The sequence below is a fragment of the Sturnus vulgaris genome, chromosome 18 (assembly GCF_052056855.1).
Source record: "Sturnus vulgaris isolate bStuVul1 chromosome 18, bStuVul1.hap1, whole genome shotgun sequence".
In the NCBI taxonomy this organism is placed as follows: Eukaryota; Metazoa; Chordata; class Aves; order Passeriformes; family Sturnidae; genus Sturnus; species Sturnus vulgaris.
This window is the reverse complement of record NC_142260.1, coordinates 5,936,503-5,953,913: the sequence shown is the minus strand read 5'-3', so window position 1 is coordinate 5,953,913 and position 17,411 is coordinate 5,936,503. Positions and strand designations below refer to the sequence as shown.

General features: G+C 45.6%; 3 protein-coding genes across 3 annotated transcripts; 1 reads left to right on the top strand and 2 right to left on the bottom strand.

The window, feature by feature from the left end:
* Positions 1-6,199: 6,199 nt before the first annotated feature.
* On the top strand, positions 6,200-14,774 carry LOC106854659 (olfactory receptor 8J2-like). Its single transcript, XM_088175740.1, has 2 exons — positions 6,200-7,098; positions 14,663-14,774. The coding sequence occupies exons 1-2, from the start codon at positions 6,200-6,202 to the stop codon at positions 14,772-14,774; spliced, it is 1,011 nt and encodes a 336-aa protein (XP_088031866.1).
* LOC106854658 (olfactory receptor 5AP2-like) lies at positions 10,909-11,883 on the bottom strand. Its single transcript, XM_014878696.2, has one exon. It carries the CDS (start codon positions 11,851-11,853, stop codon positions 10,909-10,911), a length of 945 nt encoding a protein of 314 aa, XP_014734182.2. The 5' UTR covers positions 11,854-11,883.
* Positions 14,775-16,375: 1,601 nt separating the features above from the next.
* LOC106854657 (olfactory receptor 5G3-like) lies at positions 16,376-17,364 on the bottom strand. The gene has a single exon (XM_088175421.1). The coding sequence runs from the start codon at positions 17,345-17,347 to the stop codon at positions 16,421-16,423; it is 927 nt and encodes a 308-aa protein (XP_088031547.1). The 5' UTR covers positions 17,348-17,364; the 3' UTR covers positions 16,376-16,420.
* Positions 17,365-17,411: the final 47 nt, after the last annotated feature.

Below are 17,411 nucleotides of genomic sequence, written 5' to 3'. Positions count from 1 at the left end.
CCTGGTTGTGTGATTGCTTTGTCCTCAGGGGCCAGCTGAGCAGCCAAGCACTGAATTTCCAGCAGCTTGGCAATAACTGTGTGCCAGTCTGGAGCTGGGCCTTGCTGTGACTCTGGGTCTGCTGCCTGTCAGATTCCAGAGGCTTCAACCCAGGGCAGACCTTTGCCCTAGGATCTGACTCTGCTGGGCAGGCACAGAGAGACCAGGGCAGGATCCGAGTGCACCACAGCTCATCCTGGGAGCCAAATCCCGTGCAGGGACATTCCCCAGAGCACCCTCCTTCAGGGAAATGGGAGTGCCTCCAGATCCTGACATCTCTGCACAGTTCAGGAAAACTCAGAACTCTCCAAAGCTGTGTCATCCCAAACTGGGTTCCCTCCTGAAACTCAGAAAACAAAGAAAACACCTGGGCAGCACTGGGAAGGAAAGCTGATGGAACAGCTCTAATTCCACGCATGTTTTTTTAAATCCATTTAATCCCACCTGGGACTTTCCCCACCTCCACTAATGGTTGCCTCACTTTTACCTCCGAACACTCATTCTCTGCCCCGCACATTAACTCAGATTTTACCCCAAAATGTTCATTTTTCCCGGTGCAGTACCGGGTGTGTCCACAAGGCGGCAGCACGGAGGCGCCAATAGATCCCAGTTCCAGCCCATCCAGGGCCCGGATTCCGCGTGTTCCAGCTGGAGGAAGGACAAGGAACTCCACATACCCAGAGCTGTTTCTGGGGCCTTCATACAGATCGTCTTGTCTTACCTTTTCAAGCCCTTTATTGTTTCATTTGTGTACACAAACGTTGTATTTGTATTTTCAAACCCCACACATCCATATAAAGAATTTCTTACAGTCTAAAATCCTGCCTATAACACAGCAGATATGGGAGGTTGTTTTAAAATAAATTTATATATAAGTTAATATTATTTCTCAATATCTAGAAAATGAAAATCTTTGCAGTTTTAGGAATTTTATGCACAAATGCCTCAAGAATTTTCAGGCATTTTTTGGGCTATAACCTCCCTTGGGTTTTGGGGGGACCCTGCCTGACGCCTCTCATCCCTCACTCATCTGCTCCCCCTCTGCAGACATTGGAGTGTCCTAAATGACACCATCACAAAACGAGTCCAAGTGCCCTGGGCAGCAGCTCGGTGCTCCCATAAAGCTCATGGACATCCTCCAAAAAAAAGGGGGGAAAGTTAAGGGAGGGCAGGGCAGCCCCCTACAGGGTTGGAGCGTCCCCAGCTCCTGTCCTGCAGCACAGGGAGTGTCCCTGAGGATGGTGCCTCATCTCCCACTCTGTTCCCGAGCTCCAGACAATGCCAGGAGATGTCTCATCCCTTCCCTCATCCCATCCAGCTCCTCTTCCTGAGGGTCCAAAATCTTACACCCCTCACTCAGCACAGCAGGGTTGTCACCTCCTCTCAGCTGCCCACGGATGGAGCAGGCAGAGAGGATCCAGGATTTCTGTAGGCAAACGGGCTTGTACATGGGGAGACTGCACCACCTCGTTAGTGGCTTGTCTTCATTTTCTTCTGACTTCCAATGAGCTGCCCTAGGATTCACCAAGATCACCCCGTCCAGCCTGGCCTTGGACACTTCCAGGAATGGGGCAGCCACAGCTTCTCTGGGAAATCCACTCCATGGCCTCAACTCAGGGAAGACTTTCTTCCCCATCCCATCTAACTCCACCTGAAGGATTCAGACAATCTGAAGCATCAGCTGAAAATTACCCTAAGACAAAAATAAAGTGCAGTTTAAAGCATCATTTCCAAATGTGAGGATAACTTCAAACACCCAATATTTTCAACAGGGTCAGGAGCTGATGCTTGGAAAATAAAATATCCAGGTGGGATCAGCCACATGATGCCACTGTTTTATTTATTTCCTATTTCTCAGTTTCCTCAGCAGGAACAAGACACTTTGCTACTCAAGGCTTACAGGAAAAAGGGAGGTTTTATGTAAAATAAAAAGGAGATGATGTCCCCAGCAATGTCCAATAGATGGTGGTGACATACAGGAAACACTGATGGATATTTTTTAGCCTTTTTCCCCTTCCAGTTCTCCATTTCATACCTTAAAAGATTTTTTATGGCTCTTTAGCATCCCTTGGGATTGACAGCAGAGCACCATGGTGCACTAAAGGAGCAAAAATGAGTCGTTCCTGTAAAAACAGGGATTAATTTCATTCACAAGTAGATGCAATGCAACTTTGGACAAGGAAAGGACATCTAAAAACCAGGCTGATTTCTCATCCTTGCCAGCACCAAGTTTTCATCCAGAATGTGGAGAAATGAGGGAGCTGCAATTTCTCTCAGGAGTTATTTCATGCCTAAGTAAGAGACTTTAAAAATAATTATCAGCCTTCATTTTTTATTTCAGGTTGTTCACGTTTTTTCTTGCTTTGCTTTGTTATTTTTCAGTCCCTTCTCCCCACTGCCAAAGTTCAAATCTCTGGATAATATTCCTAACTTTGTTTTTAGCAAACCACTAGGGACATAAAGTGGAAAACTAATTAAAGCTTTGTTTGAATACTTTGAAAGGCAGAAATTGAGGGTGGAAAAAGGACAGGGCAAAGGTGACTGAAACCGAACCTGGAAATTTATCCTGGTTTCAAATAGGGAGTTATTAATTAATTAATTAATAATTCACTTGACCTATGGAGGACATCTTATTATCTTCAAACTGCATTAAAACTGCAAATTAATCCATTTAGAATGTTGTGTTTCCATCTTTCCTACAAAGGGCTTTTCATGGGAGCTGCCTCCCTGATCCAGCCCAGAAATCCCAGAAGTCTGGAATGTATCCTGTGTTAAACCCACATAACCTTTACACAAGGGTCCTGACACCTTTCATGGAATCCTGGAATGGTTTGGGATGGGAGGGACCTTAAGGATCATCCAGTTCCACCCCACTGCCATGGGCAGGGCCACCTTCCACTAGCCCAGGGGGCTCCAAGCCTCATATCCATAAATACATATGGATATAAATTTATAACTTGCTGTCCTTGGGCCAGGGATCTCCTAGATGTCTGTCCTTTCTGATCCAAAATTATAAATATATATTAAAATCCAATATCAAATGTACATGATCCCATATATTTATACAAAAAATGCAAAACATTCTTGTGTTAAATGTGTGCACCAACACCCAGATGTTACTGGATTTTCTTTTCCCTCACAAAAGTCCATGAATTTCATTTAATTTCCAGCTGAAAATAAGGTATGGATGAGAGCCCTGGCATGAGGGAGGGGAAAAAGGAGCCAGACAGAATTCCCAGTCCCTAATAACACAACAAATCAGAATAAAAGGATTAAAGATAAAAACCCAATTCTTACCTCACCAGAGGAGCATCGGGATCAGAGGGTTCGTTGAGGAACTCTCAAACAGCAAAACATGTTTTAATAGAAATACTATTTAATTTTTACAGTGAATATAATTTTACTTCAGGGTCAGTGGGTGGGTTTGCTCCAGGTATCCATGGATGCCTGGAGCAGCCAGCTGGGATTTCAGGGGGTGAGGGCTGATCCAAGCCTCCAGGTAATGACCCCAATGAATGAACCCAAAAGGCTTCCAGGCAACTCCTGATTTAGCACTGGGAGGTCTGTGCAGGACCCACCTGTCAGAACATGATCCAGAGTCCATTAAACCTTCTTATTCTGCTCCAGGCATTCCCAGGAAAACTCAGCTGTACCACAAAGTACAGTTTGGACCCACAGATGGGATTTATCTGTCAGTTATCAATAACATTAAGCACATCCTGGGATATCTTAGGTAGAATTAGAGGGATCAAGAGACTCCAGGCTGGAAGAGGATGTGCCATGTCCAAAGGAGGCCCAGGCAGGGTCACAGAATCCTGGAATGGTTTGGGTTGGAGGGGGCCCTAAAGATTATCCAGCTCATGCTGATGGTTTGGTTGGGTGTGGCTCTGCAAGCAAAAACATTTTAACATCAGTGTTGGAATTTGGTGATTTTCCATACTAAAATTTCACTACTGACTCCCATTAGTTCCTGCTTTACTCCCAATCCTCCAGGCACAACTTCAAACACCTCCTTTTTTCTCAAAACAATAAATAAAACCAGGAAATCCAGTTATTTCTAGGGGAAACTTTTCATACTTAGAAAAGAAGGCAAAACAACTTGTTAAAGAAGTTAAATAAATTATTGGGTAATTGAGTATAAACCTTTGAACTGTTTATCACTAAATCCTGCCTCTCTGCCTTTGTGAATTTTCCAAGAAAAATGGCAAGTTTAGCTTTCATGACCATTTCTACACCATTTCTTTGGCATTGACCCAAATCAGATCTATTTTATCTTTTTCCAGGACTGTATTGCACCAAATCACCACTGACTTTCCCAAAAACCTTATTTTTCCACCTTCCATCTTGCTTCATAAATCAGAACCAGATCTATTCCAGGCCTCCTGATTTCTCTGAGCCAAGATTCCAAACCACCAGCTGGTGACAATGAGGCAGGTCCATGGCTGACATAAATTCTGTATTTTAAAATTTATCTGTTATTTATTTTAATTATGAATCCTGTCTATCAAACTGTTACATATCATTCACACTGGATAAATTTCACACTGATAAATTCATGTTTATACTTTTATGAGCTCCAGCAGGCTGAAACATCCCCAAACCAACTCAATCCCTGGTCAGGGCTGGATCAGTGATCAAGACAAGGTGCAGATTAAAGGAATCCAAGGATGTGCACATGTGGAACTGGCAACCAGGACTTCTCCAGGATAACTCCAGAGGAGAAAAACCTCCTTGGGCTGAGCTTAATAGAGTTTGAGGGTCAAGGTGTGGATGGAGCCCCCAGATGGGGTGAATAATGCAGATTTTTCACCCTGGGACAATTAATCAGTGTCTGAATGTGCCCAGAGCCACTTGCTCAGGTGTGGACATCTGGGCTGCAGTACCTCAATGTGGATAATCCCATCCTGGAAGGAAAACTGGCCTGTCTGGTGTCCACAGAGGGACTTTAGCAGCTCCAGAGCTGGAGGTGCTTTGTGTGACACTTGGGGACCCTCTGACCATCAGTCATTGCTGCTGCCACGTCCATGTGACACCACCTGATGGATTTGAGATCCCTGAAGCACAATGGATTTCAGAATTCCATTCTACCCCTTTTTTGCCCTCTGTTTTCTTCATTTGCCCTGAGGGTTTTGTCCCAGGAGAGCAGAGGGAACATATTTACATCCCTGTCACCCACAGGCTCAGAGTCAGAGTAGGAGCACATCCCTCTCCACATCAGCCTGCTGCATTTTGGATAAATCCTTGGCTCCCACCATCACAGTGGGGGCACAGGAGGAGCTGTAAATCCAAGAGAAAGAAGTTGAATTAGTTCTTCATGTCCTCACATCTTCTTTTTTTGGGGTTGTGTTGGAAAACAGCCTTCCAAAAGTAGGAATTTTTTATAATAAATGGGAGTAATGGCTTCTGCAAATTGGTTTTGGTTTTCCTTAGGCAGCTAAGCAAGATAAATATATTTATGGAAGTGTTAAAGACAAGACTTATTTAGTTATAAAGAATTGTCGGCAGAATGCAGTTGTTAACAAATCAGCCTCTGGAACTGGATTGTTTTAAAATTCATTCCCATTCCAAGTAAGTTTTATCTCAACTCCCATGATTTTTGGATGTTTCAGCCTGCTGGAGCTCAGAAAGGTATAAAACATTAATTTATCCATGTGATTTTTATCCAGTGTGAATGATATATTATATAACAGTTTGATGGACTCGATTAATAATTAAAAGCCAAGGAAAAATGTTCTTAATGTGGTGTGATCTGGGATTTCACTAGCACTGGGACTTTCTTCCTCTCCAGGTTTACATTATCTCCAATGAGATCCCTCCAGGGTGTCTTCTGAAACAAATTTCCTTCAAACCAAAAGGGAATAAATATCTGATTTTTTTCTTCATTCTTAATTAACATTAATTGCCAGAATAAATCCATAATTTTAGCTATCCAAGCACAGAAAAGCAAATTTGCCATTTGTGTTTCTTCAAGCTCTGTGTTCTTTTATAGGCACCTCAACTGATAAATAAAAAAGTATAGAATTTATGTTTGGAAAATATATGGAATATTCCAAAGTATGGCAATTAAAATAGTGATTGATTGGAGTTAAATATGACCCAAAAGCAAAATTCTGGGTTTTGATGTATTTCTTCCCTTTGCCTCAGCAGGTAACACCTGACCATGGGAGGAAACTACACACAGCCCAAATTTATCCTCCTGGGAATTACAGACACTCCCTGGGCACAGGCCCCTCTTTTTGGGCTTTTTCTGTTGATTTACATCGTCACTTTGGCAGGGAACATGGGGCTGGTGGGCTTGGTTTGGGTGGCTCCCAGCCTCCACACCCCCATGTATTTCTTCCTCGCCCACTTCTCCCTGGCTGACATCTGCTATTCCACCGTCATCTCCCCCAAAATGCTCACGGATCTGCTATTTGGGGACAAAACCATTTCCTGGGCCGGCTGCGTGGCCCAATTCCACCTCTTTGCTCTCTTTGTCACGGCCGAGTGTCACCTGCTGGCCGCCATGGCCTACGACCGGCACGTGGCCATCTGCCACCCCCTGAGGTACGTCCTGCTCGTGTCCCCCCGCTCCTGCCGGCGCCTGGTGGCCTGCTCCTACCTGGTGGCCTCCCTCAGCGCCCTCCTCTACACCGGCTGCACCTTTGGGGGCTCCTTCTGCGGGCCCCTCCGTGTCGACCACTTCTTCTGCGACGCCGGCCCGCTGCTGAGGCTGGCGTGCTCCGACACGCGCGGCCGCGAGCTCGCCATCTTCGGCCTGGCCGCCGCCAACGGGCTGGGCACCGGCGCCGCCATCGTGCTCTCCTACGGCCGCGTCCTCCGCGCCATGCTGGGGACGCGCTCGGCGCCCGGCAGGGCCAGGGCCTTCCGCACCTGCGCCTCACACCTGGCCTCCGTGTCCGTGTTCTACGGCAGCCTCTTCTTCATGTACCTGCAGCCGGTGTCCTGGCACGGAGGCCATGACAAGGTGGCCTCTGTCTTCTACACCGTGGTCAGCCCCGTGCTCAACCCTTTCATCTACAGCCTGAGGAACACGGAGGTGAGGGCAGCGCTGGGGAAGTGCAGGAGGAGGATGTTAAACCTCTGCCGGCATCAGAGAGGTACAGCTCGTGGCATCAGGGAATCCTGGAATGCTTTGGGTTGGAAGGGACCTTAAAGATCATCTGGTCCTACACTCCATCCTACACTCACCTTCCACTAGACCAGGCAGCTCCAAACCCATCCAACCCGGCCTGGAATTCTTCCAGGGATGGGGCAGCCACAGCTTCTCTGGGCAGCCTGTGCCAGGGCCTCCCCACCCTCGTGGGGAAAAATTTCTTCCCAGAATCCCATCTAAACCTACTCACAGCTTAAAGCCATTCCCTGTTGTCCTGCCACTCCATGCCCTTGTGGAAGTAAACTGTTCCCCTAAAGCAAGAATAAAAAAATAAAAATAATTGGATTTTCTCCTGATCCTTAAAATTTTATATAGGTTCTTCTACAGTTTCTCACAAAACTCAATTACATATTTATCCTGGAGAAATAGACCCCAAAGTCACTTATTCCTTGGAAGGAAACGGGAGTGGGAGCCTCAAACCTGAATTTCTTTTAGAGCCACAAGGCTGTCAGAAGAAATCACTCAGAATGATTCTAGAGTATTGCTCCAATTATTCCTCTCTTTCTCTTGGGAAGCATAAATTACGATTTTGTTGATTTGTAACTTATTTTTCCAATTATGAATATGTAAGTTTCTTGCAAGATTATTGTCTTTATCCCTAAACTCCAATAAAATTTTTCATAGCTACCAGAGTCAAGTTGTTTGGGTGGGAGAGAACATTTGGGAAGGGTAAGAGTATTTTTAAATTTGATTGGTTAAAAAACAAGATAAAAGGCTTAAAAATGCATTTTTTCCTGACTTAGAAGGAAAAAAAGCTAATGCAAGTCAGGACCCCAAGATACACCTTGGAATATCAAGGGGAATGTGAGTGTCCAAGTGCAAAAACACAGCATGAAAACCTAACAAGTGTTCCACCCAAAATTTAAGCACATGTCTGGCTTCCATGAGTGAAAGAATCCTTAACACCTGATCTATGCATATTTGGGAATTGTTTGGGTCTGGAAAAGGCCCTAAAATACCCCAAAACCAACAGTTCTCCAAATCATGGCTCAATAAAAAAGGTACAGGGACAGCCACAACACTGGGAGCAATCCTTCATCTTTTCCAGGCAGGCACTTATAATGGAAAAACCCTCCTACTTTCTGCTCATCTTAGCGAATTCCAAAGGATATTTGGTTTTTTGTTTTTTGGTTTTTTGAGGGCAAACTGAGTGCAATGCTGCACAATTGCACTGAGTGCAATTTCTTTCACAATTCAGGTGGTCTGCATAAACTCAGCAGACATTTCCTCCTCTTCCTCCTCTTCCTCCTCTTCCTCCTCTTCCTCCTCTTCCTCCTCTTCCTCCTCTTCTCCACACCCCTCATTTTGGTTGTCCCTCACCTGTTGACACCTTTGGGGATGGGATGAGTTCAGACTCTGCAGAGGGATAAGCCTTGGCTGGGGCAGGGAAAGGTGGAAGCAGAAAACTTTTTGGTGTTGTGTTGTGTAGATGTTGTGTTCTGAGGACTTACATGAGAATTCACTTCCATTTGAAAAGTAAATGGAAGGTGAGTAGTCTCCTTGTTCTCTGGGAAAAAAAGAGCGGGAGAAGAGATGTTTTAGGTCTAGGGGAAAATGGGAAAGGTGGATTTGGACGTGGATGAAGAAGTTGGAATTGATATAATTAAATGATCAAGGGCTTGGCAAGACAAAGATTTTGATATCGAAGTTGGGTGGGAAGGGACTTTAAAGCTCATCCCATTCCAACCCCCTGCCATGGGCAGGGCCACCTCCCAGTAGACCAAGCCCTGTCCAACCTGGCCTTGGACACTTCCAGGAATGGGGCAGCCACAACTTCTCTGGGCACCCTGTGCCAGGGCCTCAGCACCCTCCCAGGGAAGTATTTCTTTCCTATATCCGGTGTAAACCCATTCCTTCCATTCAAGATTTTCAAGTTTAAATGAAGAATTGAGCAGGTCTAAGCTCCAGGTCCCAGCAGACAGGTGCTCACAGCTATTTCCACCACAATAGATGCTGCTCCCATTCCCAGAGCAAGAAGTGATCCTGGGAGACCAACCACCCTTCCAGGGATCACCAGCTTAACAAGATCTTCTGGGCTTTGACACAAAAGTTTCTTAATCATCATCATGGAACTTCTCAGAGGGCTTTTCAACAACTTCTTTCATTCTTCTTAATGAGCCATGAGAGACTAATTAGCAAAGGAAAACAAGGAAGAAACTTTCTTCCTTGTTAAAGACAAAGTAAACTTCTCCAGCTGCTTTGTTTGTCAGATCCAGGCTCTGGAACAAAAAAACTGGAGGGTCAATGTGTTGGCATGGACCATGTTAAGAGACCTTAAACCTCATCCAGTGCCACCCCTTGCCATGGGCAGGGACACCTTCCACTATCCCAGGCTGCTCCAATGCCCATCCAACCTGGCCTTGGACACTTCCAGGGATGGGGCAGCCACAGCTTCTCTGGGTATCCTGTGCCAGGGCCTCAGCACCCTCACAGGGAAGGATTTCTTCCCCATATCCGACCTAAATGCTGTCACTGTAAAGCCATTCCCCCTTGTCCTGCCACTCCAGGCCCTTGCTCAGTCCCTCTGCAGCTCTCCAGGAGCCCCTTTAGGCTCTGGAAGGGGCTCTCAGGTCTCTCCTTTACAGACTGAGCTCAGCCTGGGGTTAGTGCTGGCCTTGGCAGAGCTGGGTTAACAGCTGGGTTCCATGATCTTAGAGGGCTTTTCCAACCTAAAGGATTCTGGGATTCTGTAACTGTTTCTACCCCATGTTTGTTTCTGGTCAGCATTCCTGCCTCTCCTTCTGTGCTCAGGTTCACTGTAGTTCCCAGAGTTTATTTTTCCTTCCTCTGTGGCTCATGGTTTACTTTAGAGGGGAAATCACACAATTGCCCCAAAGTAAGCAAAACTAATGTAGCAATAAAACCAAAATATTCACAAAATGCCAGAATAGGGAGCAACAGTTTTAATTCCACCATGATCCATAGGAGATGCCAGATGAGAGCTCTCTTCTCTCTGAGAAAGCTTGGGCCTTGAGCTGGGTCACTGTCCACCCTGTGATGGTGGGAAATTCCCACCATCAGGAAATGCCCCTTGGAATGGATGACTTTGGAAGCAGCTCCTTCAGCAGGAGACTTGCACTGGTAAGCAAACACCATCAGTTCCACTAAGTTCAACAGAAGCTGAAGGTTCTGAGGGTTTATGTCTCACTTCTTTATATATATATATATACACACACATAAATATATTTATTTATATGTATAAAGATCTTAATATAGATTTCTTTATGTATATAAAGGAAGTTTGTTTATAGAATTTCTTTATATGTTTTTCCATAAAATAGATATAACTTTAAATATATAAAAATTTGACCTTGAAATATGTAATTGGCTTCTTGGCATCACAGGGAAGTAAAAAGAACTGGAGAATGGAGAGTCGGGGTTTGGGAAACAGCTTGGAATTCAGAGAAGAGCTGCAACTGCTAATTGGGAAGAAGGGAATACACTTTAGAAACTCTCCTGCTGCATTTTATTTTTACATCATCTGGGATATCATGATGTCTAACAACCCAGAGAGTCAGATCCAGGTATCACAACCATGTTTATTATTGAAAAAAGAAAAATTTATCTTTTTTTACATTCTAAAAGAAGGGAGTGGTCACAGTAGCTGTAATCAGAATAGAGTCCCTGGTCCTCAAGCTCTACAAGTGGTCAAGAAGGGCTTGAATTCCTGAAATTAGAATATCACCAGGCAGCAAACACAAAAAAAGGAAATACTATTTTCCAGCTGAATGTTTGCTCCCCATCAGCCTCCAGAGGCCGGCCTTCACATCCTGGTTCCTCAGGCTGTAGATGAAGGGGTTCAGCATGGGCGTCACCATGGTGTAGAACACAGAGGCCACCTTGTCCCGGAGCCGGGAGCTCCTGGAGCTGCGCTGGGAGTACATGGACAGGAGGGATCCGTAGAAGAGCAGCACGGCGGCCAGGTGGGACGCGCAGGTGGAGAGGGCCTTGCGCGTCCCCGCGGCCGAGCGCGCGCCCAGCACGGCGGCCAGGATGGAGGCGTAGGAGACGAGGATGGCCAGGATGGTGGCAGCCAGGTTGAAGCCAGCCATGAGGAACATGCCCAGCTCGTTGGGAGCGGGGTCCGTGCAGGACAGGGCGAAGAGCGGGGGAGCCTCACAGTAGAAGTGGTCGATGGCGTTGGGGCCGCAGAAGCTCAGCCTGAGGGCCAGGCCCGTGTGCAGGGCGGCGTTGGTGACCCCAGCCAGGCACGAGCCGGCCACCAGGAGCACACAGATCCTTGGGGACATGGAGAGGGGGTAGAGCAGGGGCTGGCAGATGGCCACGTAGCGGTCGTAGGCCATGGCAGCCAGGAGGTAGCACTCGGTGGTGGCGAAGGCCACGTAGAAACAGAACTGCGTGAGGCACGCGGCGTGAGAAATGGCCTTGTCCTCAGCCAGGAGATCCCGCAGCAGCCTGGGAGTGATGCAGGAGGAATAGCAGAGGTCAAGCAAGGACAGGCTGCTCAGGAAGAAGTACATGGGCGTGTGGAGCTGGGCAAGCAGCCGGATCAACAGCAGCAGCCCCACGTTCCCCAGCACGGTGATCACATACATCACCAGGAAGAGCACAAAGAGGGCAACCTGGACATTGCCCAGCTCAGAGAATCCCAGCAGGACAAAGTGAGCACTGGGGGTTCCATTTCCTTCAGCTGCCATCCTAGCACAGGTGCTGTGGGAAAGCAGAGATGCAGAGTCAGGGTATTCCAGCTTTCTGCACAAACATGTTATGAACGCCTATGTTTTTATCAGCAAACACAGCCTGGAGATGCAGGAACTGCAGAATTTACTGTTTGGTTCAAAATACATTTTAAAGCAGCCAAAGTTGACTACCAGGTTTGTTTTCAATAGTTTTAGTCTGGTTTAGCCACCAATTTGGTTTGATACATCACTTTGCACAGTGGAAGGTTAATTCCATCTCCTGAAGAAGTTAAGGGGGTTGTTACTAATCACATTCAAAGCATTAAACTCCAGTAATTTATCCTGACTTTAGAAACCGTTATCAATCTAAAAAACAAACTGAAAACAACAAAAATAACCCCAAACCTCATTGGTTTAGAAGATCCAAAGGAGACAAAACACTGGTGAGAGATCAGGACATCTTTAAAATTTTTTTTAGGAGAGTCAGAACAAATAAAAATAAAACTAATTTCTTCCCTTCCTTCCTGTGAAACTAAAATTCAGATTCAAACAGGGTGTTTGTATTAAAAACCCCTTTAAATATGGTGATACTTGTGTCATTCCTGTGAGAAGTGTGGAGAAAGAAAAGGGTTTTAAAAGTCTGGAGGCCCCAAAAATGCTGTGGTACCATGACGAACTGGGGGATTAATTAAGATAATACAGTTCAAATAAATATAAATAAATAGATGTAATTTGGGAAATAATCCAGGTAGTGCTGCTACGAAATGATTGATCTTCAAGGCCAGGTTGGACAGGGCTTGGGAACAACCTGGGCTAGTGCAAGGTCCCTGCCCATGGATCACCACTGGAGGACCCATAGGGTCCCTTCCAACCCAAACCATGGATTCCATGATAAATTCCTGGGTTTCACCTCAGAGACCCTGAGCCTGGATGATTATTTGTTGTGAGAACAGGCTCCCACCTCAAACCCTCTCCTTGCAACAGATCAACTCCTTGCAGCCTTATTATGGGTAAAACTCACGTTTCCTCACATCTCAGGGCCCTTTTTTCTTGATCAGATTTTATCTCCCAGACCAAAATTTCCAGGGAGAAATAAACCCAGATTTCTGCCAGTATTAGTGTGGAAGACAGGAATAATTTACCCTCACAAAGAGCATCAAAAATCCTGCTGTTTGTAGTCTTCATTCACAGGAACACCGAGGGGTTTGTCACTGCCCAGCCCTGGAGGAAGGAAATTCCCTTGGGAATGGATGACTGTGGAAGCTCTTTAAGGAGGAGACCTGCACCGGTAAATAAACATAATTAGATAAAATCAACTCAATTAGTTTCAGGGACTTAAATGGCAGCTTGAGGATTTATTTCCCACTATATATATATATATATATATATATATATATATATATTTATATATGTATAGAAATAAAATTAAAAATATGAACATTTTAATACACATAAAGTTAATATAGAGTTTTGTTTTATTTTATATATGCAGTTACAGATATAATTACTAAACACATATAAATATTTTCCTAATATATTATTTTATTTTATATATAATATATAATTTTATATATTCGAATTTTATATATATTTAAATTTATCTCTTGGAATATATAAATAATTTCCTGGGATCACAGGGAATTAAAAATAACTGGTGTAAGAAATTGAGATTCAGGGACTGAGAGACAGCCCAGGGTTTGGAGATGGGTTGCAATTGCTAATCTGAATGAAAAGAAAACTCCACAGGAACTCTCCTGCTGCAATTTATTTTTGCCTTTTCTGGTGATAATGATGAGCTGAATTTAAGACTTTTAAGCTCAAACTGACCCTTCAGTCAATTTTCCCAGAGTGTGCCTCCTAATTCTGCTGATATGAGGAATATTCATCCAAAATTTGAGTTAGGCATGAAGGTTCAGATGTACTGGAGTACATGTTTTGCCATCAGGAAGGACCTTTGCAATTTCCTGGAGTTATTTGTTATTATATTCCATAAAAACCTTCATGGAGAGCCTCCTGCTTCTGCAAACACTTGGGAAGGAAAATTTTCCCCACTCAGGAAAAAATTGCCTCAAAACCACTTAAAATTTCACCCTCTCTGAGTGATAAGATACTCACAGGTCCTTGAGTTGAAGTCCACAAGCTCCATCGATCTGGCCAAAATGAGGAAATTTTCCATTTCCATCCTCTGACGTGGCTGGAATATTTAAGTTTTACCCCATCCTCATGCGACCAATTACCACAGGCTCTCTGAGGCACCTGAACACAGAATGAGCCTTCCCCAGAGTCCCTGGGATCCATCCCGAGGTTCCTCCCTGGAGTTTTAGGCATGGGATGCCCACAGCACATCAGAATTGATGCCTGCAGAGCCTGAGCAATGCCATTTGTGAACACAACGCTGTCAAGAGGAAACACCAAAGCAAGGATTTTTGCTAAAGGCTTGAATTGGAAAGATTTTTAATTTTTTCTCTAATTCCATATTTATCTTCTCCCCTCACCCTCCCAAAGAAGCTTTTCCTTCCCTGTTGCTCCAGCTCTCAGTCAGAGGTTCATTGCAGAAATCACCTGAGTGGCTGTTAATGCTTTTCTCCAGCTGCTGGTGGATGTCCTTGCCCCCAGGAGGTATTGATGGCTCATCTCCATCTTGGTGGCCACCACAACCTCCACAGCTGCTCTCCTGTCCCAGTGGCTGGGACAATTATTCCCCATGGGCAATGCTCAGCATTTTCCCTTTTCCAAGCTTATATGGTTCCTATCTGCCCCTTTTTGACCAGGAAAGCTCATTTTCAAAAGACATTTTGCAATTTGTGCTTCAGAATGGGTTCAGAAGACTCATGGGGAGTAAACTGCACCAGCCAGAGAATCCTGGAATGGCTGGGTTGGAAGGGACCTTAAAGCTCATCCCATTCCAACTCCCTGCCATGGGCAGGGACACAGGATGACCCCTGAGGGGGGTGTGTCCATCAGGAGCAAACCTCAGTGCTGGACATTCCATCTCCTTCCCATGCAGTGGCTCCTGCTCTCTCATGAGCAGGTGCTGTTCCCACAAATTGGACACAGGTCACCCTCATTTCCCCAGTCCCCACTTGCACAACCACCCAAAACCTTTTGGTGTTGAGAGCAGCAGCTCGAGCAGGAAGCCACAACACACACAGTGACAGTGCCATGGCCACAGACTCAGGGCTTTATTCACTATGGGCTCATGGTCTTGTTTAAAGGGCGGGTGATGGTCAAGGCAAGACCAGCTGGACAAAGTCATTGAATGGTTTCTCAAACTATTATTCAAATATTGAATTTTTTCAAGTATTTTTTTCTATTGACAAACAATAGTTGTAAGGCCTGGGAGGAAAAAAGAGTTGCTCTGGGGCTTATGTCTTAAATGCCTTAACATTTATTTAATTTTTTTTTAATGATTTTATTTCATAATGTTTATTCTTAATAACCTTAATGTTTATTAAGTAATTATGGGGGTTAATGTCTTAAATAAAACATTTAAAATAATCTTTAGTCCTATTTAAAGAAAAATTTTACAATATTTTCTGCACCTAAATTAAGCAAAGACCAGAGGGTGGCAGGGAGGAGCAGAAGGTTGTGAAAACAGCAGGAGTTACATAAGGAGTAACCAGTTCATGGTCCTGATCATAGTCATGGAATTGGTTGGGTTGGAAAAATCCTCTAGGATCATCAAAGTCCACCCATTCCCACAGCAGTGCCAAGATCACCACTAATCCATGTCCCCAGGTGCCACATCCACGTGGCTTTTTTAAATCCCTCCAGGGATGGGGACTCCAGCACTGCCCTGGGCAGCCTGATCTAGGGCTGGACAGCCTTCTCCATGGAAGAATTTTCCCTCTATCCAACCAAAACCTCCCCTGGTGCAACTTGAGGATGTTGTCTCCACATCTGTGGATGTGTGAGTTGAGGACCTTTGGGGTCCCTGCCATGGGGGTTCAGCACAGCTGATAAGAGAGGACAGGAGCATAAACAGCTCAGGGGGATTGATCCAGGCAGCTGGACTAAATAATAACCAGGGAATTATCAGCAAGATTTGGATTCAGTTGAGTGACCCTGTGAGTTTTGTGTCATCAATAAATCAGCAAACTACCTTGATCCGGCCTTGATTTAATCCAACTGAGCAGCTTCTTCTCCATGCCAAGTTAATCCATGTCTCTAGGAGAGCTCCATCACTCTGGATTTCCCCATGGACCTGGCACAGGGTGAGGTAATGCATTGACTGGAGGGTTTGGGGTTTTTCACATATGCAATGCTTGTGCACCAAAATATTAACACCAAAAATGTCACAGTATTCTGGAATGGTTTGGGTTGGAAGGATCCTCAAAGCTCATTGAGTTACAACCTCCTGCTGTGGGCAGGGACACCTTCCACTAGACCAGGTTTCTCCAAGCCTCATCCAAACACCAAATCTGGAATGAAATTGTTATTTTCATCTGATATTGAATCAGCCAGCATATCATCTAAATCAAAGTGCAGAAGGCCCCAAAAATGTCTGTATGACATATTTCACAAAAATCCCAGGGTATCACCCACATCTCCATTGTATCTGGCCACAAAGCTAAAACTTCCCAGCTCATTTTATTTTCCTGAGTCTCTTCCAAGCCTCCTTTACCTCCTGGTTCCTCAGGCTATAGATCAAGGGGTTCAGCATGGGTGTCACCACAGTGTAGAGCACAGCAGCCCATTTATCTGCTCCCCTGGAGGAGTCTGACCTGGGGACTAAGTACATGAAAATCAAAGCCCCATAGAAGGCGCTGACAGTGGTGAGGTGGGAGGCACAGGTGGAGAAAGCTTTGTGCTTGCCCTGGGCTGGGCTGATGCTCAGGATAGTGAGGATGATGGCCACGTAGGACACCAGGACCACCAGGATGGTGGGAACACCGAGCAAACATGAAGCAGTCCTCAGGATGACGAGGCTGAGGGTGGTGTCAGAGGTGGAGAGCGAGATCAGCAGGGAAATGTCACAGAAGAACAGATTGATGGTGCTGGAGCTGCAGAAGGACAAGCTGGACATGCCAAGGGTTTGTCCCACACCATTGGCCAGCCCCAGGAGGTAGGACCCGGCCACCAGCCGGGAGCAGCGCTCTCGGGACATGACAAGGGGATAGAACAAGGGGTGACAAACAGCCACATACCTGTCATAGGCCATTGTAGCCAGCAGGAAGCACTCAGTGATCAGAAACAGGCCAATAGTGAACACCTGAGTCGTGCACCCAGCATAGGACATTCCCTTCCTCCCCAACAAAACCCCAACCAACATCCGGGGGGTGATAATGGTGGAAGTGCAGAGGTTCACAAAAGCCAGGTTGCTCAGGAAATAATACATGGGGGAGTGGAGCAGGGGGCTGGCTCTGATCAAGGTGATCATCCCCAAGTTCCCCAGGATGGTGACAAGGTAGGTGAGCAGGAATAGCAGGAAGAGGGTGACCTGAGTTGCAGGGTCCTTGGTGAATCCTGCCAAGCTGAACTCAGTTGCCTGGGTGCAATTGCTTCCTGGCATTTCTTCAAAGTGTGTTGTCTGTGTGAACTCCTTGCTGGAGGTTTCTTCCATCTTTGCAGTGGGA

Coding starts and splice junctions, on each gene's coding strand:
- LOC106854659 (XM_088175740.1), top strand. CDS start 6,200: ATGGGAGGAAACTACACACAGCCCAAATTTATCCTCCTGGGAATTACA. Junction 7,099..14,662: donor GTGAGGGCAGCGCTGGGGAA/GTGCAGGAGGAG, acceptor TGGGTTCAGAAG/ACTCATGGGGAGTAAACTGC.
- LOC106854658 (XM_014878696.2), bottom strand. CDS start 11,853: ATGGCAGCTGAAGGAAATGGAACCCCCAGTGCTCACTTTGTCCTGCTG.
- LOC106854657 (XM_088175421.1), bottom strand. CDS start 17,347: ATGCCAGGAAGCAATTGCACCCAGGCAACTGAGTTCAGCTTGGCAGGA.